Consider the following 26,103-nt stretch of genomic DNA (forward strand, 5'->3'; position numbering starts at 1 on the left):
ATGGTCGATACCATTTGGCAGAACCCCTTGTCACCAGAACTGACCAACATGCACCAAGATGTAGCCTGGATGGTGGTGAGAAGGGGCCTCCGAGTGCGGTCCTTCCAACACGCACGAAATCTCAGTGCCACCGCGAGCTGCCCTCGAGGATGCAGCGGGGACAAGACCGTCGTCAACCTCCTGATGGACTGCCCCTTCGCGCAGAAGGTATGGAGAGAGATGCGTTGGTATCTGTCCCGATTCATCCCCAACAGCTGGGTAATACAGGACGCTGTGCTCTATGGCCTGTTCCCAGGGACACACACCGAGACAGATATCAACTGCTGCTGGAAAACTATCAACTCGGTGAAGGAGGCCCTTTGGTTGGCCCGAAATCTGTTGGTCTTCCAGCTGAAGGAGCTGTCCACGACCGAATGTTTCTGACAGGCACATTCCAAGGTCCAGGAGTAGATGCTGCGGGATGCACTGAAGCAAGTGCAGCCCAAGCAAAGGCTCTATGGGGAAAGGCCACCGAGTAAGGCCATCCCACTTTGTATTGTACAAAATGTATTCGATGATATGTACTGTGTTTTGAATTGTAATAATGAGATCATAGTGTGTACGATCTGCATTGTATTGGTTCGAACTACATTGATTGAAATTGTGTCTTTTTACGTTGAACTGTGTGTATCTTTAAATATGATGAAATAAAGTGTATTTTGAAATAGAAAAAAAATTATCGAGTTTCTTAAAGTCTGTTGTGTCAGTGTGAGTAGAGCACTGTTCTTTATTGGTTTGATGGTTGATGAGGTCACTAAGGGAGTGAAGCTCTTCTCTGCTGCCGTCATTGGAGTTTTTCACAAACATTTCATTCATTATGCTCGATACAAAATTTCCCCGTAAACTGTGGATTCAGTATCTGTTGCCATTTTGTAACAATGTGAACCACTTTCAGTTGCATATCAACAAGGTTTTACATAGAATTACACACATAGAATGGACAGCACCAAAATAGGCCATTCGGCCCAAATGATCGATGCCTCCTCCCACCCCTCTTCATCTAACCCTATCAGTACATCCTTCTAGCGCTTTCCCCCATGCGTTTATCCAGCTTCCCATTAAATGCATCTATGCTATTTGAACATAAGAACATAAGAAATAGGAGCAGGACGAGGCCATACAGCCCCTCGATCCTGCTCCACCATTCAATAAGATCATGGCTGATCTTCGACCTCAACTGCACTTTCCGGCCCGATCCCCATATCCCTTGATTCCCCTCGATTCAAAAATCTATCCATCTCAGCCTTGAATGTACTCAACGACTGAGCATCCACAGTCCTCTGGGGTAGAGAATTCCAAAGATTCACAACCCTCGGAGCGAAGAAATTGCTCCTCATCTCGGTCCTTAATGGCTGACCCCTTATCCCGATATTGTGCCCTCAAGCTCTTGACTCGTCAGCCAGGGGAAGCAGCCTCTTAGCATCTACCTTGTCAAGCCCTCTCTGCATCTTATATGTTTCAATGAGATCATCTCTCATTCCTCTGAACTCCAGAGAGTATAGGCCCATTGTACTCAATCTCTCATCATTGGACAACCCTCTCATCCCAGGGATCAATCTAGTGAACCTTCGCTGCACCGTCCCCAGGGGTCAAGTATATCCTTCCTCAGGTAAGGAGGCCAAAACTGCACACAGTATTCCAGGTGTGGTCTCCATAAGCCCCTGTACAATTTGTAGGGGGTGGTGGTGTGTGTCAGCTTCGCCTCTGACTTCTGAGTGGTTTGAATCGCTCCCACTCCCTGGGTTCTCAACCTTGGACTTAGTTGTGACAAAGTGCAGCAGACAACTGGTTTTGGTGCAAGAAACTTTGACCTTTATTCAAGAGAGAAAATACAACACAACAATCTTAACACTCTAATAAAATGGGGAACACTTCGGTACACACGAGGGAAATTACAGTGGAATGATACCTCACCCCTCCTAATCCCACTATATTAGCTAAGTTGGACTCTAAAGGGCCAGAGTTAATGGTTGGTGGTAATATTCGGTTGGTTGTTTCGTAAGGCCCTTGTTGCCGCGAGGTGTCTGATGGTCACTGGGGCTGTTGCTCTGGTTTCTTCTTGTGTGTCAGCCTGCTTCTGGAGCTACTGACCTTCCCTGTTGAACTGCTTTCCTGTTGCCCCCTCGCCTTGTTGTTTGCTGAAGCTGCTCTTCCTTCCAGAGACAGCCAGAACAAGACAAGCAGCACACAAGCGCCAGCAAGAACCAGAGAGAGAGCGAGAGAGGTTTCGAGTTTCCACTTCTATATCCCTCTCTTACAACGGTCTTCGTCACTTTAAAAAAAACACTTCATGCCTGTTTAAACAGTTCTTACAAAGTCCTTAAGAATCTTTGATGGCTTTTTGATGGTCCCTCATCATGTTGCAATTGCTTCTCCCGATGGGTCATTGTTAATTCCAATTTTTCGAGCTTGTCACTCAAGGCTTCCTTTTGTATCCAACGTCCAAGGTGTTGATCGGTTTTGCTTTCAAACAAAGATGTGGTCCCATCATGTCTGGAGCAGTTGTCTCTTTCAATGGCAGTGAGTGTTGACCACCTGCTGTAGGTTTTGCATTAAAACAGAGACATGTCTGAAGCAGTAATTCTCCCACATTCCACAGTGTGTATTGTGGATTCGTCTGGTGACCTCTCACCTATCCTTCCATCTTAGGATTTCAGTCACTGGTCAAAGTTTTCCATGCTCAGGGAAAAGGTAAATTCCAAAGTCCTTTTCTTTAGGGTTTTTCTCCGAGTTTTGGGAGATCTGTGAATTTTGAGAATCTTACAATTGTAGCAAGACTTCCTTACTCTTGGACTCCAACCCCCTTGCAATAAAGGCCAACAGACCATTTGCCTTCCTAATTGCTTTCTGTACATGCATGTTGACTTCCTGTGTTTTGTGTACCAGGACACCCAATTATCTCTGAACACCAACATTTTATAGTTTCTCTCCATTTCAAAAATATTCTGTTTTTCTATTCTTCCGATCAAAGTGAATAACCTCACATTTCTCCACATTATAATCCATCTGCCACCTTCTTGCCCACTCACTTAACCTCTCTCTATCCCTTTTTGTGCCCTCCTCACAGCTTACTTTGCCCCAACTATTCCTTGTAGGAGCAAATTCCACAGAAGTAACAGATGTCAGGGCAGCAATCTGACTCCCAACGGTACTAAAATCAAGTAAAGCAATGACCCTCCATTCCCCTCTCCCTCTATCCAGGAATCTGTCCTGCACCAGCTTAAGTTCGTACCAGTAAAGTGAGACCCTCTCCGTTCCCCTCTCCCTCAGTCCAGGAATCTGTTCCGCACCAGCTTGAGTTTGTACCGGCTGCTATCATTTCCACCTGATGCAAAACAGCATTTTAAAACATCCGAGATCTTTTTAAACTTTCTGTGGAATCTTTTTAATTTGAGGAGGAAGCAAACACTCCCATTCACTCCCTCCCTATCGTTAAAAATTAACTGGGAGAAAGTGGAGCTCTGCACCAGCATCCATCCAGACATGCACAGTACTCCTTTATAGCTGATATCAGTATAACTTTGGTCTGGCGACTCTGTACCGCACTCGGCAGAGACTGGTAGCTGCAGCATATCTGCAGTCTGAGTGATAAAAGGTAAAGTAAAAGGCAAATTTACCACTGATATCAGGGAGTTCAAAGAGTGATCAACAGATGGAATAAATTCCCAGATCCGGAAGATGGGACGAAAATCCGAGGAATCATTTAAATAGCAACTGGATGCAACAATGGGGTGGGGATTTGGGAGTTTTCTGGATGGGCCGAGTGGCCTCCCTCATCTGTAATTATTTTGTGTGTACATTAAATTTGATAACATTGTACGACTGCTTCACATTTGTCTTGAATTCCTCTGAGCATCAGTCAACTGTGATATTAACCCACTTATTTTGTGCCTGAGTTAAAATAGAGCGAAATACCTTCAAGAAAGAACTTGCATTTATATAGCACCTTTCATGCCCTCAGGACATCTCAAGTCAATTTGCAGCCAATGAATAACTTTTTGAAGTGGCGTCACTGTCTTTTTGTCGGCAAAATGCAGCCACCTATTTTGTTCACCGCCGAGGTCCAACAAACAGCAAATGAGATAAATAACCAGTTATAAATGTGTCCTGGTCAAATTCTATCCCTCAACCAACACCGAAACAAAAACCAGATTATCTGGTCATTTATTTTATTGCTGTTTGCGCGAGCTGACCGTGTGCAAATTGGCTGTCGCTTTTCCTACCTTCACATCAGTGATTAAGCTTCATGAGCACTTCATTGGCTGTGAACAACAATAACAACTTGCATTGAAATAGCGCCTTTAATGTAGTAAAACGACCCAGGATGCTTCACAAGAGCGATTATCAAACAAAATTTGACATTGAGCCACATAAGGAGATATTAGGACAGGGAACTAAAAGCTCGGTCAAAGACGTCGTTTTTTTTTATTCGTTCATTCGATGTGGGCATCGCTGGCAAGGTCAGCATTTATTGCCCATCCCTAATTGCCCTTGAGAAGGTGGTGGTGAGCCGCCTTCTTGAACCTCTGCAGTCCGTGTGGTGAAGGTTCTCTCACAGTGCTGTTAGGTGGGGAGTTCCATGATTTTGACCCAGCGACGATGAAGTCATGGTGATATATTTCCAAGTCGGGATGGTGTGTGACTTGAAGGGGAACGTGCAGGTGGTGTTGTTCCCATGTGCCTGATGCCCTTTTCCTTCCAGATGGTAGAGTTCGGGGGTTTGGGAGGTGCTGTCGAAGAAGCCTTGGTGAGTTGCTGCAGTGCATCCAGTAGATGGTGCACACTGCAGCCACAGTGATGAAGGGAGTGAATGTTTAGGGTGGTGGATGGGGTGGCAATCAAACGGGTTGCTTTGTCCAGGATGGTGTCGAGCTTCTTCAGTGTTGTTGGAGCTACACTCATCCAGGCAAGTGGAGATTATTCCATCACACTCCTGACTCGTGTCTTGGAGATGGTGGAAAGGCTTTGGGGAGTCAGAAGGTGAGTCACTCGCTGGAGTGTCTTCAAGGAGGAGAGAGAGGTAGAGAGGCAAAAAGGCTGAGGGAAGGAATTCCACAGCTTAAGGCCGAGGCAGCTGAAGGCATGGCCGCCAGTGGTGGAGCGATTAAAATCGGGGATGCGCAAGAGTCCAGAATTGGAGGAACTCAGAGTTATCGGAGGGTTGTACAGCTGGAGGCAGTTACAGAGATAGGGAGGGGAGAGGCCATGGTGGGATTTGAAACAAGGATGATTGTAAAGGTAGGAAACGCGGCAGCCAATTTGCGCACAGTAAGCTCCCGCAAACAGCAATAAAATAAATGACCAAATAATCTGTTTACATTTCGTTGTTGGTTGAGAGATAGATTTTAAATTCGAGGTGTTGGTGGACTGGGAGCCAATGTAGGTCAGCGAGCACAGGTGTGATTGGTGAATGTGACTTGGTGTGAGTTAGGATACGGGCAGCAGAGTTCTGGATGAGCTCAAGGTTTTGGAGGGTGGAAGATGAGAGGCCGGTGGGGGAGCATTGGAATAGTCAAGTCTTGAGGTATCAAAGGCATGGATGAGGATTTCAGCAGCAGATGAGCTGAGGCAGGGTCGGAGAAGGCAATGTTATGGAGGTAGATGTAGGCAGTCTTGGTGATGGAGAGGATTTGTGGTCAGAAGCTCATATCAGTGTCAAATAGGACTCCAAGTTTGCAAACGGTCTGGTTCAGCCTCAAACTGTGGTCATGGAGAGGGATGAAGCACTTTGAGACATTCTGAGGTCATGAAAGGCGCTATACAAATGCAAGTTCTTTCTTTTTCCTTTATTAGTTACTCTGTTTGGTGTTGGGCTGAAGGTTAGCCAAGATTTGGAGGAAGGGGGAGAAGAGAACGTCCCTTTAAAAGTTGCATTTCAGAGTATGACGATTGTTTCAAAATGTCACTGTTGCCACATCCACCAACACACAGAGAGAGAGAGAGAGAGAGAGACTCAGGAGGTGTCATCATCAGTCACATCCGGGTGGATATAAATGAATGATCTTGCTGCATCTGGTGGATCTTCATATCGGTCGGAGCTCAGGCGGAGAGGATGCGCTGGAGTTTGGAATTGGTGCAGGCCCTGGTCGTGCTCGTGCTGTGGGTCTGCTGCGGCTCCGGGACAGGCTGTCCATGTTCGGATCGGGCTCTGTGCGAACCCGTGACCGTGGAGCATGAGTTCCAGGTGGGTGTTCGGGGGCCGGGGGTGGGTGTTCGGGGGCCGGGGGTGGGTGTTTGGGGGCCGGGGGTGGGGGCCCCCTGCTCATGGGCTTGTTTACCATGGTGGGTGTGTGTTTGTTGAAATATTGGAGCCAAAGGCGCCTGGGGAGTGAGGTGAATTTAAAGGTCACGGATTGGGCTGAGTTGGGTTGGGGGACACGGGCTGGGCTGAGTTGGGTTGAGGGGCACAGCCTTTGTTGGAATTGGGGCACGGGCTGGGCTGGGGGCCGGCGGTGGAACAGAGAGCTCCAGCCTGGAGCATGGGTGAGAGATGGGCTGCAGAGGGGTCGTTGATATGGTCCAAATGTCAGGAACAGTCTGAGGGATGTGGGTCAGGGTGAGGGACAGGTGGAGCTATTGGGATGGGGGTCGTGGGGGGGGGAATGTCCGATTATTGTTGAAATGCAAAGTGTGTCATATTATAATCCGTATGTTAAAGTGTTAATATTGGTATAGTTACAGTTTGTATAAAATAAGACCAACCTTAGTATTGAGCAGTGCAAAGATATTTTAACAAGTGCAGCATCCATAAAATGTGTTTCTTAAAATATTTCTCCAATGTGCAGAGTCTGAAATGATGTCTGATCTAACTCCTGCAGTGTGTCTGTCTAATACCATGGTTGAGGTCACCAGTTTGTGGTTTTCACAGAATATTGATCCCCAAAACACCAGTTAAAAATCCTGGAATCCCATGTCATAAAAATGACATTTGACTTTTTCACTTATTGTTAAACTGGGACCTTGGCCACGATTAAACTGAATACAACGTAACAGATCTTTAAAAAATACATTGGTTGCAAAATGACTCTGTAACTGCTGACTGTATTGATGAGGTCAGTATTTACTTCAGAGCAATGTTACTAAGTGGGCAGTGTGGCAGCAACAAGAGCACCACCAATATAACCTGCAGGCTCGATGTGTTCATTCTGCTTTTATCCCACTTCCCCCACCTTCCCACTCACAAAACATTCTTCTGACAGATGGGTGGGATAAAAGTTTCCTCTGTCTGTTGGTTCCAAGAATGAATAAACATGAATTTATGTCGCACCTCATGTCCTCAGGATGTCCCAAAGAACTTCACATGAAATGAATTACTTTTTGAAGTGTTGTCGGCAAACTCAGCGGCAATTTTTAAAAATTTGTTCATGGGATGTGGGCATCGCTGGCAAGGCCAGCATTTATTGCCCATCCCTAATTGCCCTTGAGAAGGTGGTGGTGAGCTGCCTTCTTGAACCGCTGCCGTCCGTGTGGTGAAGGTTCTCCCACAGTGCTGTAAGGTAAGGAGTTCCATGATTTTGACCCAGCGACGATGAAGGAATGGCGATATATTTCCAAGTTGGGATGGTGTGTGACATGGAAGGGAACATGCATGTGGTGTTGTTCCCATGTGACTGCTGCCCTTGTCCTTCCAGGTGGTAGAGGTCGTGGGTTTGGGAAGTGCTGTCGAAGAAGCCTTGGAGAGTTGCGACAATGCATCCCGTGGATGGGACACACTGTGTGCCGGTGGGGAAGGGAGTGAATGTTTAGGGTGATGGATGGGGTACCAATGAAGCGGGCTGCTTTGTCCTGGATGGTGTGGAGTTCTTGAGTGTTGTTGGAGCTGCACTCATCCAGGCAAGTGGAGAGTATTCCATCAAACTCCTGACTCGTGCCTGGTAGATGGTGGAAAGGCTTTGGGGAGTCAGGAGGTGAGTCACTTGCCACAGAATACCCAGCCTCTGACTTGCTCTTGCAGCCACAGAAATTATGTCGCTGGTCCAGTTAAGTTTCTGGTCAATGGTGACCCCCAGGATGTTGATGGTGGTGGATTCGGCGATGGTAATGCAGTTGAATATCAAGGGGAGGTGGTGAGACACTCTCTTGTTGGAGATGGTCATTGCCTGGCACTTACCTGGCACAAATATTACTTGCCACTTATGATTCCAAACCCGGATGTTGTCCAGGTCTTGCTGCATGCGGGCACGGACTGCTTCATTATCTGAAGGGTTGCGAATGGAACTGAACACTGTGCAATCATCAGTGAACATCCCCATTTCTGACATTATGATGCAGGGAAGGTCATTGATGAAGCAGCTGAAGATGGCTGGGCCTTGGACACTGCCCTGAGGAACTCCTGCAGCAATGTCTTGGGGCTGAGATGATTGGCCTCCAACAACCACTGCAACCTTCCTTTGTGCTAGGTGTGACTCCAGCCACTGGATAGTTTTCCCCCTGATTCCCATTGACTTCAAATTTACTCGGGATCCTTGGTGCCACTCTCACCTCACCTCTGGAATTCAGCTCTTTTGTCCATGTTTGGACCAAGGCTGTAATGAGGTCTGGAGCTGAGTAGTCCTGGCGGGAACCAAACTGAGCATCGGTGAGCAAGTTTTGATGAGTAATGTCGTTTGAGAGCATTGTCGACGACACCTTCCATCACTTTGCGAATGATTGAGAGCAGACTGATGGGGCAGTAATTGGCCGGATTGGATTTGTCCTGCTTTTTATGGACAGGACATACCTGAGCAATTTTCCACATTGTTGGATAGTTGCCAGGGTTGCAGCTGTACTGGAACAGTTTGGCTGGATGTTGTCGGGGTCCATAACCTTTGATGCATCCAATGCACTCAGCTGTTTCTTGATATCACTTGGAGTGAATCGAATTAGCTGAAGACTGACTTCTGTGATGGTGGGGATGTCAGGAGGAGGCCGAGATGGATCATCTACTCGGCACTTCTGGCTGAAGATGGTTGCAAACGCTTCATGTCTTGTCTTTTGCACTCACGTGCTGGTCTCTGCCATTATTGAGGATGGGGATGTTTACAGAGCCTCCTCCTCCCGTTAGTTGTTTAATTGTCCACCACCATTCACGACTGGATGTGGCAAGACTGCAGAGCTTTGATCTGATCCGTTGGTTGTTGTGGAATCACTTAGCTCTGTGTATAGCATGTTGCTTCTGCTGTTTAGCATACATGTAGTCCTGTGTTGTCGCTTCACCCGGTTGGCACCTCATTATGAGGTACGCCTGGTGCTGCTCCTGACAAGCTCTTCTGCACTCCTCAATGAACCAGGGTTGATCCCCTGGCTTGTTGGTAATTGTAGAGAGTGGAATATGCCGGGCTATGAGGTTACAGATTGTGCTGGAATACAATTCTGTTGATATGTGCAGAGCCATGTCCCACAAACAGCAAGTTGCATGAATGAACAGTTAATGTGTTTCTGCTGATGTTGGTTGAGAGAAAAGTGTTGGCCAGGACACCAAGAGAACTCCCTGCTCTTCAATATTGCCAGCAGTCTATTAGATCCACTTTAACATCTCATCCAAAAGACAACCCCTCCAACAATGCAGCACTCTCTCATTACTGCACAAAAGTGCCAGCTGAGATGATGCATGTTTGATCGTCTCAGTCCAAAGCAAAGGGCCCAAATCACAAAACTGTGATGAACTAAACTGCAGCACTAAATAGGCAGTCTCATTTGAGAACACAGGATGGTTGGTGTGGGAAATGGAAAAATGTCACACTGGTGCAGTGTGGGCTGTTTCTCTTTATAGGGAACTATATTCTGATCTAGTCTTGCTGGTCTCATGGTAGAAATGCTTGATTTGACACCAGGTACCTTGAATGGAAAATTTTTTAAACTGTAACTCCAAAGTCCCTTGTAATATGAGTTTATTTAGTTTAAGTTGTCCTTTTGAAGTGTATTGAGCACCAACACTTGGAATGGAGTATTGGGATGTGAGCTCCTATTCCTCATGTGGTTCAGTTCCTCTCACCTGCACTATTGTCGAGATGGAAGTTCTGAGAGGTTGTTCCTCTTTAGCATATTCTTTTTTTCTGGTGGCTGCGTTTAGATCGACAATGGTGGTAACCTGAGAATCAGTTCACCAGCCGTTCCTTACCCTACAACCTGGGGAAATGATAATGGGCCAAATTTTGCTCTAACAGGGCATCTAACGGTGCTTGCCGTTACTTGGACCTGCCCTTGCACGTTTTTGAGTGGCAAGTTGCTGAAAGTGCGAACTGATAACGGGGCAGTGAGTGAAACAGGGCATTTGGGAGCTGAGTGAACAGGACAAGAAACAGGGTATCTCCTTAACCAATGAGATTGAAGGATTGTGAAATTAACAGCGCAAGGATTGAGAAGGAAGTGTAAATTAGAGTGGGCGAATTCAATGTCAAATCAGGTACAGAAAGAGAAATAAAGAGAGGAAAAGAAAGATTGGATTAAAAGAGGGGAAAAAAAGCGAGTGAAAAGGGAAGAAAAAAAAGTTTTAATTTTAAAATTGCCATTTTTAAAAGCTCCAACAACAATTAAATCCTGAAGGAATGAGACTCCACTCTTGTAATAGTTAATTTTCAGTGCCAGAGATCTTGATTGCCGATAATGAACACATTCACCGTCGTTAAAAAGGTACTTAGACTGGAGTGGAAAAGACGTAACTTTCCATGGCGAGTTCAGTTTGAATCTCCTGTGCAAATACATGAACTTTACGTCGTTCAATGCATTTTAAGGTTGAGCAAGATAGCTGGATGCTGTTTTCGTGAAGCTAACAGCGGAGCAGCCCAACTCGGTCAGCAACTTGTGGATGTTTGAGTTTAACTGCGTATCTGCCCCTCGCCTGAAGTTGCTGTACCATTTACACATAAATAAAACGAGCCCCATTCGCCTCACCGTTATTTTGTCAACAAAATCTGGGCCATTGATTGTGAAAATATATATTTTTAAATGGCAGTTTTCTGCCCTTCATTACTGCAATTGACTGCTTTATTTTGTACTAGGTCTTTGTCTTTGATGTTGGAGGAAAGGATTGGAAGTATTATGACTGGTCTAAGGTCACGACTATTGCAGCCTTTGGACCTTACGATCCTGAGCTTTTGTGTTATGCTCATGCGAATCAAGTTCGAGTTGTCCTGAGAGGTAAGTAATTTTATCACAGAAAAAACAAATGTCCTTCTGTCTTCTAATGCAAGCTGTATTATTGAGAACCACATAAAAGGACATTCAGTGCACAGCCTTGAATTGCGACCTTACAGTGCTGAAATTCCTCTACAGCTCCTGTGCAACTCGAGCTAATAATTCCACATTCCATCTATAATATATTAAAATCTTACATCCACACGCACACCTCCTGTCTACAAAACCTTACTTTCTGTAGTCAAGTTTTTCACACTTTTGTTGCAACTTTTTCCATTTATAAATTCCTCTGTCCACATTTATAATGGGAACTGTCTCCGTAAACTTGATGCACTGTAATTACATCCTCCCCACCAGTGGTGGCACTGTAGCACCTCTGTTTTGCATCTTTCAGCTCAAATTGCCATTTAAATAAAAATTATAATTGATCAAAGTATTATATCAAAAATTAGGACAAAATTTATGATTTCACAATGGGGACTGAGTTACATCTGAACACCCTGGTGGAATTATCCCCCACACTCCAATCCTGCTTCGTCTGAATAATACACAAGTCAGGACTCTCTTTGTCCATTGCCATGGGAGATTGACTGGTGATGTATTTTTATTCTACTTTTCACCTCCCAAACTTGCTGGGTTCGTGAGCACTGAGCGGGAGTCTTCTGATCTAGGAGTAGGGGAGGGGAAGAATTCTGAGGAGGGAGATAGTGGGATCCAGCAAGGACTCAGGAGATGGTCAGGGATTGCTGGGATCTGGCAGTATTGGGGAGATCGGGGAATGGAGGGTCTAACATGTCTTGTTGGGGAGGAGGGTGGTCTAATGGAATGTGACCCAAACTGTTATTGACATCTTTGGAAGCATCAGTCCCTCACCCCTCACATGTTCCTGCAAGTTAGGTGCCCGAACCACCGCTTCCCTCATCGTCGCCCTATTCCGATCTTCTGTACTTGCCTTGAGCATTTGAGCAGAAATGCTTGGTTAAGAAAGCCTTAAAAAGCGCAAACAAATCATTGGGATTCATTTCTAGAGGAAAATAATTCACAGCAGAGAAGTTATGTTAATCTTGTACAGGTCCTTGGTTAGAAAACACTGAGAGGACTGTGCACAGTTCTGGACTCCATACTACAAAAAGATACAGAAGTATTGGAGAAAGTGCAAAAAGGATTTACAAGGATGATATCAGAACTGAGAGAGCATGATTATCAGGAAAGACTGAACAGGCTGGGGCTCTTTTCTCTAGAAAAGAGAAGGCTGAGAGGTGATCTGATAAAGGTATTTAAAATTATGAATGGTTTCGATCGGGCACGTGGAGTTCCTCAGGGCAGTGTCCTCGGCCCAACCATCTTCAGCTGCTTCATCAATGACCTTCCCTCCATCATAAGGTCAGAAATGGGGATGTTCACTGATGACTGCACAGTGTTCACTTCCATTCGCAACCCCTCAGATAATGAAGCAGTCCGAGCCTGCATGCAGCAAGACCTGGACAACATCCAGGCTTGGGCTCATAAGTGGCAAGTAACATTCGCGCCAGATAAGTGCCAGGCAATGACCATCTCCAACAAGAGAGAGTCTAACCACCTCCCCTTGACATTCAACGGCATTACCATCGCCGAATCCCCCACCATCAACATCCAGGGGGTCACCATTGACCAGAAACTTAACTGGACCAGCCATCTAAATACTGTGGCTACGAGAGCAGTTCAGAGGCTGGGTATTCTGCGGCGAGTGACTCACCTCCTGATTCCCCAAAGCCTTTCCACCATCTACAAGGCACAAGTCAGGAGTGTGATGGAATACTCTCCACTTGCCTGGATGAGTGCAGCTCCAACAACACTCAAGAAGCTCGACGCCATCCAAGATAAAGCAGCCCGCTTGATTGGCACCCCATCCACCACCCTAAACATTCACTCCCTTCACCACTGGCGCACTGTGGCTGCAGTGTGCACCATCCACAGGATGCACTGCAGCAACTCGCCAAGGCTTCTTCGACAGCACCTCCCAAACCCGCGACCTCTACCACCTAGAAAGACAAGGGCAGCAGGCGCATGGGAACAACACCACCTGCACGTTCCCCTCCAAGTCACACACCATCCCGACTTTCAAATATATCGCCGTTCCTTCATTGTCGCTGGGTCAAAATCCTGGAACTCCCTTCCTAACAGCACTGTGGGAGAACCGTCACCACACGGACTGCAGCGGTTCAAGAACGCGGCTCACCACCACCTTCTCGAGGGCAATTAGGGATGGGCAATAAATGCCGGCCTTGCCAGCGACGCCCACATCCCGTGAACGAATAAAAAAAAAAATTGGCAAGATGTAACGAGTGCCACAGGAATCAGTGTCCTAGTACATGAATCACAAAGAGTTAGTATGCAGGTCCAGCAAGTGATAAGGAAGGCAAATGGAATATTGTCATTTATTGCAAGGGGAATGGAATATAAAAGTAGAGATGTTTTGCTACAGTTGTACAGGGCATTGGTGAGACCACATCTAGAATACTGTATGCAGTTGTGGTCTTCTTATTTAAGAAAGGACATAATTGCTTTGGAGGCAGTTCAGAGAAGGTTCACTCGACTGATTCCTCAGATGAGGGGGTTATCTTTTGAGGAAAGGTTGGATAAGTTGGGCCTGCATACACTGGAGTTTAGAAGAACGAGAGGTTATCTTATTGAAACATACAAGATCCTGAAGGGACAAGAAGGGGTAGATGATGAGAGGAGGTTTCCCTTTGTGGGAGATACTAGAACTCGGGGCCACCAGTTTAAAAATAACGGGTCTCCCATTTAAGACGGAGATGAGGAGGAATTTTTTCTCTCATAGGGTCATGAGTCTGTGGAACTCCCTTCCCAGAGAACGGTGGAGGCAGGGTCATTGAATATTTCTAAGGCTGAGTTAGACAGACTCCTGATTAACAAGGGAGTCAAAGGTTGTAGTCGGGAGACAGGTAAGTAGGGTTGAGGTCACAATCAGATCAATCATGACCTTACCAAATAGCAGAGCAGGCTCGAGGGGCTGAATGGCCTACTCCTACTCTCGTATGTTCATATGTTTGTAATTTTCCGCTTGTGGGCGAGTCGAAAACTAGAGGTAATCCAAAACTATAAGATAGTCACAAATAAATCCAATAGGGAATTCAGGAAAAACTTCTTTCGTCAGTGAGTGGTGAGAATGTGGAACTTGCTACCACATGGAGTGGCTGATGCAAATGGCATGGATGCATTTAAGGGGAAGCTGCAGAAGTGTATGAGGGAGAAGGATATGTCCAGGCTTTGGAGACAGGCTGAGGCCTTCAAATAAAAACTTCACTTGTCTTTAATGTCTTCACTTCAAGCAAAGACACTAAAAGACACAAATGAAAATTAGGTGAATAAATATAAACATGTTATTGTGAAATGTCATTTTTTGAATTTGTATTTTATTTTAGAAACTCTTATTTTATAAATTAAATATTGCAGTTACTGAGGAAAAACAGGGTCCATGAAAAACAGTTTCAGCTGCAGGTTGAGAAATCTGTTCCACACCATCACTTGGTGGCCGTAGTGTGGAACTGCATCACCACAGGCCACATTATGGGCAAAATCCTATTATAAAGGTGACAGGACAGGCGTCACCAGATATGAACACAATTAAAATAGAAAAACAAAAGACACTGTTGACACAGAACTTTTGAATAAAAAGATGACAGGACACACTGTTTTTAATAACCTATAAATAGATAGGTGGAACTTTTATTCCCTGGCACAGCAGCAGTCTGCCACTGATGCCAGGATTTAGAATGAAGAATGCAGTTTAATGAAAGCTCGACCCAATTGTGTCCAGAGCCCAGCACACACGCTCCATTCTTCCGACTCTGGGCGACTGAGATTTCTCCTCTTCCTCCATCAATGGCAGAACCTTCAGCTGTTACTGCCTTGAACTCCAGATTCTTCTTCTTCAACTTCTTTGTCTTGCTATTTCTCTTCCTATCTTCGAATGCCTCATCAAAACCTACCTGTTTGACTGTGCCTTTGGTCACTTCCCTCAAGTGTCAGCTTGGCTCAGTGGCAGCACTGTGTCTCTCCTCCTGGGTCAGAAGATTTTGGGTTTACTCCAGGACGTGACACATAAGTGCAGTACTGAGGGAATGCTGCATTGCCAGAGGTGCTGTGTTTCAGATGAGACCTTAAACAAAGGCTCCACCTGCCTGTTCAGGTGGATGTAAAAGACCCCATTGGCACAATTCAAAGAACAGGGAGTTCTCCTGGTGTCCTGGACAACATTCATCCCTCAACCTACATTACCAAAACAGATTAACTGGCCATTTATCTAATTTCCTATTTGTGGGACCTTGCTGGGCACAAATTAGCGACCACATCTGCTTACAAGACAACAGTGATTACGCTTCCAAAATAATTTATTGGCTATGAAGCATTTAAGGACATCCTGAGGATGTGAAAGGCACTATGTGAATGCAAATTCTAGCTAAATCTTCCTCTACTACTTCCGACTTGATGTTGTCATTTCTGTCCTGTAAAGTGTCTTTGGACACAATGTTCTGTGAATGATGCTCTGTAAATGCTCTGTAAATCGACCTCCATCTGAACTTGCAGCACTCCGTTCTCTCAGTTCCAACCTTGACATTGTCATTAAACCTGCTGACAAGGGCGGCTCTATTGTAGTTTGGTGAACAGACCTCTACCTCGCAGAGGCTGAGTGGCAACTCTCCAACACCTCCTCCTATCTCCCCCTGGACCATGACCCCACCGCCGAACATCAAGTCATACTTTCCCAGACTATGACTAACCTCATCTCCTCTAGAGATCTTCCCCCCATGGCCTCCAACCTCATAGTCCCCCAACTCTACACAACCCGCTTCTACCTACTCCCCAAGATCCACAAACTGGACTGCCCCGGTAGACCAATTGTTTCAGCCTGTTCTTGCCACATTGAACTTATTTCTTCCTCTTCCAATGTCCTCTGTAGCTTTAACAGTTTCCAGTTTCCCGGCCCTATCCATCTCCTTTTCACCCTGGGCGTCCAGTCCCTCTACACCTCCATCCCTCACCACGACGGCCTGCGGGCCCTCCGCTGCTTCCTTGAACGGAGACCCAATCAGTCCCCATCCACCACCACCCTCCTCAGCCTGGTTGAACTTGTTCTTATGTTGAACAACTTCTCCTTTGACTCCACTCACTTCCTCTAAATAAAAGGTGTTGCTATGGGAACTCATATGGGGGCGAGCTATGCCTGCCTTTTTGTCGGATATGTGGAATACTTTTGTTCCAGTCCCACTCAGGACCCCTCCCTCACCTCTTTTTCCGGTACATTGATGACTGTATCGGTGTTGTTTCCTGCTCCCGCCCTGAACTGGAATATTTGATCAACTTTGCTTCCAATTTCCAACCTCCTCCTGCCTTCACATGGTCCATCTCTTTCCCTTCCTCGACTTCTCCATCTCCATTTGTGGGGATAGGCTGTCAACCAACATCTATTATAAGCCCACTGACTCCCACAGCTACCTTGATTACCTCTCACCACACTTCCTGTAAGAACTCTATTCATTCTCCTGGTTTCTCCGTCTCTGTTGCATCTGTTCTGACGATGCCACCTTCCACATCAGTGCTTCTGATAAGTCTTCCTTTTTCCTCAACCGAGGATTCCCCTCCACTGTAGTTAATGGCCCTCGACCATGTCCATCCCATTTCCCGTACTTCTGCCCTCACCCTTTCCCCTCCCTCCCAGAACCATGATAGGGTCCCCCTTGTCCTTAGCTTTCACCCCTACTAGCCTCCACATTCAATGTATCATCCTCTGCCATTTCCACCACCTCCAGCGCGATCCCACCACCAAACGCATCTTCAACTCCCCCCTGTTTCAGCATTCTGAAGGGACCATTCCCTCTGCGACACCCTGGTCCCCTCTTCCATCATCCCCAAAACCCACTCCCCTTCGTTCAAAATCCTGAAGAGTTTAGATGAAGTAAATAAGCAGAAAATGTTGCCATTGGCAAAAGGGTCAAGAACCAGAGGACACAGATTTAAGATGATTGGCAAAAGAACCGAAGGCGACATGAGGAAAAGCTTTTTTACGCAGCGAGTAGTTATGATCTGGAACGCTCTGCCTGAAAGGATGGTGGAAGCAGATTCAATCATGGCTTTCAAAAAGGAATTGGATAAATACTTGAACGGAAACTTTTGCAGGGCTACGAGAAAAAAGCAAGGAAATGGGACGAACTGGATTGCTCTTTCAATGAGCCGGCAGAGGCTCGATGGGCTGAATGGCCTCCTTCTGTGCTGTAACCATTCTATGATTCCATGATTGTATAGTATACTGTATTTGCTGCTCACGATGCAGTCTCCTCTACACTGGGGAGACCAAACGCATGTTGGGTGACCGCTTTGCTGAACACTTCCGCTCAGTCCGCAAACGTGACCCTGACCTTCCGGTCGCTTTCCTCTTTAATTCTCTGTCCCACTCCCACTCTGACCTCTCTGTCCTCGGCCTCTTACACTGTTCCAATGAAGTTGATAGAATGATAAGGGACAGGAGGAGGCCCTTCAGCCCATCGTGTCTTTACCTTTCCCATTCCCACCCTCCTTGACTTGCACCATCATCCCTTTTGTCATTTGATCTCTCTTGCCCTCCACCCATCACAGACCTTCCCTTTTGTTCTTTTGTCCCCTCCCCTTCCTTCCCCACCCCCCCCCTTTCTCTGCCTCTGCACTTGCTTAAAAACTGTTCAATCTCGAACTTCTTCCAGTTCTGAGGAAAGGTCATCGACCTGAAACATTAACTCTGTTTCTCTCTCCACAGATGTTGCCCGGATTGCTGAGTATTTTCAGCATTTTCTGTTTTTATTTCTGTATAAATGGACATTGTTTGTTCACCAGGAGTTCCAACATACAAAGACATTATGGACAGAAATCACCAAAGAAAATGGATCAATCACAGAGTCAACTCTGTAAAAAGACAATTTATGGATGGAATCAATTTGGACCTGAAGTTTTCTGCTGAAAATAATTCTGCCATCAAATTGTTGATAACTGACCTGGTTGCCGAAACCACGAAGAAATTCCACATTTTAATACCTGGGTCTCAGGTAAAGGAGCCGTTATTTATTAAATGGGGATAAGCAATTTAGTTTCTACTTAATTGTAAAGACCATTGATATTTTTCTGGATAAGTGAATTGAAATCCTGATTTTTAGCTGCTGTTTATCAGTGCATCATCTTGTTCCAAAGCTGCTTTAACCATTGCTGAGGTTAGAAATTTTAGATTGAATCAGTTTAAATGGATATACAGCAAACTTGATGCTGCACCACTTGTAGCCCAGAATGATACAAGTGACTTGAGGCCCGGCTTCCCGGACCAGCATTGTTCGAACTGTAATTTTCACATCGGTTCTTAGAATGTTACAGCACAGAAGGAGGCCATTCGGCCCATCATGCCTGTGCCAGCTCTTTGAAAGAGCGATCTAATTAGTCCCACTCCCCTGCTCTTTCTCCATTGACCTGCAATTTTTTCCCTTCAATTATTTATCCAATTCCCTTTTGAAAGTTACTATTGAATCTGCTTCCACCGCCCTTTCAGGCAGTGCATTCCAGATCATAACAATTCACTGTGTACGAGGACACCCAAGTCTCTCTGAACACCAACATTTAATAGTTTCTCACCATTTAAAAATATTCTGTTTTTCTATTCTTCCTACCAAAGTGAATAACCTTACATTTCCCCACTCTGTACGCCACCTTGTATCACTATTATACTCTCTGGAGTTTAGAAGAGTGAGATGATCTCATTGAAACATATCAGATTATGAGCGGGCTTATGAGGTTGTTTCCCATGGCTGGAGAGTCTAGAACGAGGGGCATAGTCGCAGGATAAGGGGTTGGCCATTTCAGACTGAGATGAGTTGGAATTTTTTCATTCAGAGGGTTGTGAATCTTTGGAATTCTCTTCCCCAGAAGGCTGTGGATGCTGAGTTGTTGATTATATTCAAGGCTGAGATAAATAGATTTTTGGACTCTTGGCAGAATCAAGGGATATGGGGATTGGGCAGGAAAGTGGATTTGAGGTCAAAGATCAGCCACAATCTGTTTGAATGGAGGAGCAGGCTCAAGGTGCAATGTGGCCTACTCCTGCTTCTGTTTCTTATGTTCTTCTGTTCTCAGACCTTGTTAACTCAGATTGCAGTGATTTAATTCTTGACCTTAAGCCCTACACTCAAATAGCCTGCCAGCACTCAATGTCTGGCCTCGTGCAAACAAACTTTGGGCACTTTGACTCGGTATTGGAGTGTGGCTGGCCCTCTCAGGACTGCAGTTTGGTCACAACTTAATGCCTTTTGAAGAGGAGGAGAGAAAACTGACAGAAAATTGGAGGAAGAAGGTGAGTGAGCAGTGGGGAATCGAACCTGATTAATATTTGATAACCGAGGATCCTATTAATTCTAACTCACTATTTGCCCCAACTTTATCCTGTTCCTTTTTATACAGTCATGAACACTGTCGAACTCCTAACCTGTTAAATTCACAGCTCCCATGGAGCATGTGCGAGTGCATATAAAAACCATATAACTACTAGTGATATCCAACATAAAGTATGAGATGAAACTAACTTCTTCTTGTTACTCTTTGGCCCTTAGGTCACATTTAACGTGCCTTGGTCTCCAGACTGCATTGATGGCCGACGCTATGACTTTTTGAGAATTGCAAATTCCTGTGACTTTTTATTTGTGATGTCCTATGATATGCAGAGTCAAATGTGGGACATTTGCTTTTCAAAGCCAAATGCTCCCTATTACCAGACTTTATCAGGTATGTACAATAAGACCATCTGGTTCAGGGTCTACCTGCCCGATATCAATGTGAATCTAGGACCCTCATTATTATTTTCCCCATTTAGGTTACTCCGCTTATATCAATCTGGGAATTGATTCCAGAAAGCTCGTGCTGGGAGTTCCATGGTATGGTTATGACTATACTTGCAGGCAGTTGTTTGAGGTAAGGTGTTGTCATTATCTGGCTTTCAGATATCCTAATTATTGAGAATTAACTTTAGTAAACCGTTGTCTTGTTGCTGTGCAAACTATCCCATTGATTCCCTTTTCTGAGGAAATTAATTGTTTGCTTTGCACAAGAAATGAGAGTGAAGTCAGTTCACCTGAAACTCATCCCTCTGGTACATTATCTGTCCGAACAGGGCATCGAATTATATTTTGGAACAGTCCAGTATTTTTGCCTCTGTTCACTTGCTTGTAGACTATTTCAAAAACTTCTCTTTACATAAAGAAGATTTTTGATATCTGTTCTATGTTTACTTTTCACTAATTTCCACATGCATCCATTGGCTGGGCTTACCTTACCCATGCTATTCAACATTTTATTCCACTGAGGCCTCCCCTTAATTGCATTCTTCTGAGCTGCAAATCTTAAGCTTCTGCTAATCTTTTCTCAAAACTCATTCCTTTACAATTTTTTTAATTTGTTCATGGGATGTGGGCATCACTGGTAAGGCCAGCATTTATTGCCCATCCTTAATTGCCCTTGAGAAGGTGGTGGTGAGCCACCTTCTTGAACCGCTGCAGTCCGTAGCAAAGATTGTACAACTGAGTGGCTTGCTCGGCCAATTCAGAGGGTGATTAAGAATCAACTATATTGCTGTGGGTCTGGAGTCACATATCGGCCAGAGTGGATGAATTCGTGAACAGATGAAATACAACAATCCCATAGTCTCATGGCCACCATTACTGAAAATAGTTTTTTTTGAATTTCAGATTTTATTTAGTTGAAATTAAATTTCCCAGCTGCTGTAGCAGAAGTTGAACTCATGATTCCAGATTATTCGTCCAGGTATCTGGTTCATTCGTCCAGTAACATAACCACAATGCTACCATACCCAGTGGGAGACATTGGAATATAGGAACAGGAGTAGTCCATTCTGCCCCTCGAGCCTGTTCCACCAATCGATCATGGCTAATCTGGATCTTAACTCCATTTACCCACCTTGGTTCTGTAACCCTTAATACCCTTACCGAACAAAAATCTATCAGTCTCAGCTTTGAAATTTTCAATTGACCGAGCCTCAACAGCTTTTTGAGGTCCAGAGTTCCAGATTTCCACCACCCTTTGTGTGAAGAAGTGCTTCCTGACAACACCCCTGAATGGCCAAGCTCTAATTTTAAGGTTATGTCCCCTTGTTCTGGACTCTCCCAACAGAGGAAATACTTTCTCTCTATCTACCCTATGAACTGCTTTGATCAATTCAAACACATCAATTAGATCACCCCTTAATCTTCGACATTCAGTCTTGTTGCTGTCTATTTCAAGTTACAACCTTGTCCTTATCTATAAATGTACTATTTAATTTATATATTTCTGTGAGAGACCCTCCTCTCCATATTGTAAAGCTTATGTTTCTCTAATTGTCCCTCATAGCCTTTACACTTAGAGACCAGTCATGCTTTTATTGCATTTTTGAAATTACCAAAGTAACTCTATTCACAAGTGTTATTTTTTCATCCTTTCGTACTTTTCAGGGTGGTAGGTGTGTATTGGAAAAGATTGCTTCCCGAGGTGCCCCTTGCAGTGGTGCAGCTGGACGTCAGGTCCCATACAAAGAGATCGTACAGCACGTGCACAAATCAATTACTGGCAGATATTGGGATGATGAGCAGAAAGCCCCATATTATATCTACATGGTAAGACTATCAATCAAAACACAATGGAGAGTTGTGCATTGTCCATTCTTTGCAGAATGCAAACATTGCAGTGTTTCATGATTCAATATTCTCTGTGTGCAGGATTCAGCAAAGTTCAGAATGTACAGTTTCTACAGTAGAAAATGTGTGTAGTTGGAGAATAGCCAAGAAAATGGGAGTTGACAGACAAAGCACCAAACCAATTCCGAGCTGTGGACTTTTCAAATAGATCACTTCACACAACCCATATTGACCCTCCTGTGAAAATCATCATAGTTTAGTTCGTGAAATGTGTGCCCCTGTCTCCCATTTGATGATCAATTTAACACAAAAGATTGACGGTAGCGTGCCCTGTACATAAGAAAACTGCACAGTAGCAAATACCACACACTCTCAACCTACTGCATTCTACCTAGTCACATGTCTAATTGACATTGGCCAAATCTTGCTGAGATACTTGATGCACTGCAGTCAAAGGCTGTGATGCTTGAGCTTTCAGCAGTAACATTTAAATCATGTTTTCCACCTTTCAATTGCAATATTTTGTTACTTTGAGCAATTTGAAAAGATTATTTTGAGATGATAGAATGTTCCACATTGAGTTAAATCAGACCTTGGTTTATCCTATTGTTTTAAATTGTTTTCTCTGGAGGCCAATGCTAACTCTGACTTGCAAGTCATCTATCTCTTTCTATTTTCCCCCAAATCATTTTTTTCCCCAATCGAACACCATAATCTTTTGCCTTGTTGCATCTGAATTGACATCTGGGCTGTCCATTGGATTTTTCTAAGTTGCTGTCCTGAGGGAGTGCTGCACTGTCAGAGGTGCCATCTTTCAGATGACACGCTAAACTGAGGTCCCATCTGCGCTTTAAATGTGTGTCTTATGTTCATATGTTGCACAGCATCCAGATGAGTTAATTGATTTGAGTGTTAAAAATGATAGATTGGGATTTCCTTGGAGCTGCAGGGGCACAATTTCAAAATTTGCAGATGGCCCAAAACTTGGAAGTGTAATGAACAGTGAGGAGGTTAGTTATAGACTTCAAGAGGACATAGACAGGCTGGTGGAATGGGTGGACACATGGCAGCTGAAATTCAACGCAGAAAAGTGTGAAGTCACACATTTCAGTCGGAAGAACAAGGTGAGGCAATGTAAACTATGGGATGCAGGAAAGGAGAGATCTGGGGGTTGATGAGCACAAATCGTTAAAGGTGGCAGGGCAGGTTGAGAAAGCATACAGGATGCTGGGCTTTATAAATAGAGGCATAGATTACAAAAGCATGGAGGTTATGATGAATAATTATAAAATGCTGGTTCGGCCACAACTGGAGCATTGTGCCAGTTCTGGGCACCGCACTTTTGGAAGGATGTGAAGGCCTTAGAGGGGGTGCAGAAGAGATTTATGTGAATGATTCGAGGGATGAGGGACTTCAGTTACGTGCATAGACTGGAGAAGCTGGGGTTGTTCTCCTTCGAGCAGAGAAGGTTGAGAGGAGATTTGATAGAGGTTTTCAAAATCATGAAGGGTCTGGAGAGAGTAGATAGAGAGAAACTGTTCCCATTGGTGGAGGAGTCAAGAATGAGGACATAGATTTCAGGTGATTGGCAAAAGAACCAAAGGTGATATGAGAAAAAACTTTTTTACACAGCGAGTGGTCGTGGTCTGTAATGCACTGCCTGAAGATGTGGTGGAGCAGATTCAATAGTGGCTTTCAAAAGTGAATTCGATATAATATCGCCGTTCCTTCATCGTCGCTGTGTCAAAATCCTGGAACTCCCGACCTACAGCACTGTGGGAGAACCTTCACCACACGGACTGCAGCTTTTCAAGAAGGCGGCTCACCACCACCTTCTCAAGGGTAATTAGGGATGGACAATAAATGCTGGCCTTGCCAGCGATGCTTACATCCCATGAACGAATAAAAAAAAACTTTCAAAAGGGAATTCGGTAAGTGAATGAAAGGAAAAACTTTCCAGAGCTAAGGGGCGAGGGCGGGGGAATGGGACTAGCTGGATTGCTCTTGCAGGGAGCTGGCATGGATGTGACGGGCCGGATGGCCTCCTTCCGTGTTGTAACCATTCTATGATTCTATGATTCTGCATCTTCAGCAAAGCTAATCCACTATATTCAGAAATGTGTGCTTGAGTGTGAAGCATTGTTTCCGACATAGACTGTTGGATTTCATATTAAAAATTAAGCTGACAGTTTGGGCAATTTGGCTTGAATCTAAGACGGAGATCCTCTTTTTGAGGGTTTCCCATCAGGACACCTGAATTTAAATGTCAAGCCCATGGAGGAACTTCGGCTCATTTTCAAAGCTTCGTTGTTTGAACAGAGAGTTAGTCCACAATGACATAACGTTGGAATTTTAAAAACAAAATCTCTACAGGTAGGAAATAAAAAGCCGGTGTCAGTAAAAGTTAAAGAATGGCATTTATATTGTGCTTTATCGATTGTCTCTCTGAATCGTCCCAAAGTGCTTCTCACAATAAGTTACTTTGAAGTGCAGTAACATCGTTATATCACTGACTTGAAATTAAGCTGTGGGATGTTAACGGATGAACGCTTAATTCAATCAGTGAACAGTCTCACGATATTTTAATGGCATCATTAACCTATTAAATCATTTGTACTCTATCCCACGCTGTCATTTTAAGGACAACATTTAATTTTAGTAATTTAAAGAATTCAAAAAGTTGACATTTATTCAGATTCGATGTTCTGTTATCATAGTGAAGGCTCAGTGGTCAGACTCTTTCTAAAATTAGTTTCTATTTTGATTCCTAATCAGGTGTGATGTGTAAATGTACTAAGACACTTTACAGATTACTTACAGTTCATGTAATGTTGCAGTGCTTTTCACAATCCGTTTCAACTAAGGTTTGGAACAATCCACCTCTTTACCTTTCTTTTCCTCAGCCCACCTGAGCTTGTCTTTTAATGCAAGCATTTTAAATAGTGCTGCTGAAGATTTTCAGCACTGTGTCTCGAACTGTGCATTGACCCAAACCCCTCGCTCCTATCTGTGTAACTCTCTTTTGTTTTCTTATGGCAGGTTAATAATACTTATCATCTGGTCTGGTATGACGATCCGCAGAGCATTTCAATTAAGTCAACGATCATGAAGAAATTGAGACTCCGTGGCATAGGCATGTGGAATGGAAATATGCTGAACTACAGTGATGATCATTTCATCGTAAAGCAAACTGAAGACATGTGGAATGCTCTTTGCCCTTTGTGAGGAAAATGGCAACCTTGAACCATCTAACCTTAACATAATGTAATCATTTCATTTTGCAAGTAAACTCAGCAAAAAGTGAGCTAGCTTCCAACATTAGAAATTAAAGATAACGCAGATCTAGGAAACAGATTTAACATTTTATCTAGCTAACGATTTCCAATTCAATGAGAAACAAATGTACTAACATGATTTGTACCACAAGATCTGGTCGCTTCAGGCATCTTAAGTTGCTTACAAAGTGCGCCAAACCTGTATTGACTATCATAATACTTAATGATAGTGCAGGCTAAAACTTCTTGCCACTAAATACTTAATATTCAGGGAACAATTCAGCTTTCCCATTGAGTAATTATGCAGTTCTGACATGCACATGTGTGCTGTCTGTTTGATGCACATTTTAATTCCTGACTGTTCATTTTTATGATTTTTTTTGTCTTGGGTTATCATTTTTAAGAAAGGCGAGAGAGGGAAACCAGGGAATTATAGACCAGTTAGCCTATCATCTGATCTGGGGAAAATGCTGGAGTCTATAATTAAGGATAGGGTGACTGAACAACTCGAGAATTTTCAGTTAATCAGAGAGAGCCAGCATGGATTTGTGAAAAGTAGGTCATGCCTGACAAACCTGATTGTATTTTTTGAAGAGTTAAGTAAAGTAGTGGTCAGGGGAATGTCAATGGATGTTATTTATATGGACTTCCAGAAGCCACGTGAGTAAGTTCCTCTCTTCCCTCCTCCCCTTCACTCCCTTAGTGACCTCATCAACCATCAAACCAATAAAGAACAGTGCTCAACTCACACTGACACAACAGACTGTCAGGAACTTGACAATTTTTTTTAATATTTCAAAATAGACTTTATTTTATCAAATTTAAAGATACACACAGTTCAATGTAAAAAGACACAATTTCAAGCATTGCAGTTCGAACCAATACAGTGCAGATCGTACACACTATGATCCCATTATTACAAAACACAGTTTTTTTTTCATTCGTTCATGGGATGTGGGCGTCGCTGGCAAGGC

General features: G+C 44.3%; 1 protein-coding gene across 1 annotated transcript; it reads left to right on the forward strand.

Moving 5' to 3' along the window:
* On the forward strand, positions 1–25,079 carry LOC137325610 (di-N-acetylchitobiase-like). The gene is made up of 7 exons (XM_067990876.1): positions 1–207; positions 11,019–11,157; positions 18,025–18,233; positions 19,779–19,950; positions 20,039–20,136; positions 21,672–21,833; positions 24,894–25,079. Exons 1-7 carry the CDS (start codon positions 1–3, stop codon positions 25,077–25,079), a joined length of 1,173 nt encoding a protein of 390 aa, XP_067846977.1.
* Positions 25,080–26,103: the final 1,024 nt, after the last annotated feature.

This window comes from Heptranchias perlo, chromosome 9, assembly GCF_035084215.1.
Source record: "Heptranchias perlo isolate sHepPer1 chromosome 9, sHepPer1.hap1, whole genome shotgun sequence".
NCBI classification, from domain to species: Eukaryota; Metazoa; Chordata; class Chondrichthyes; order Hexanchiformes; family Hexanchidae; genus Heptranchias; species Heptranchias perlo.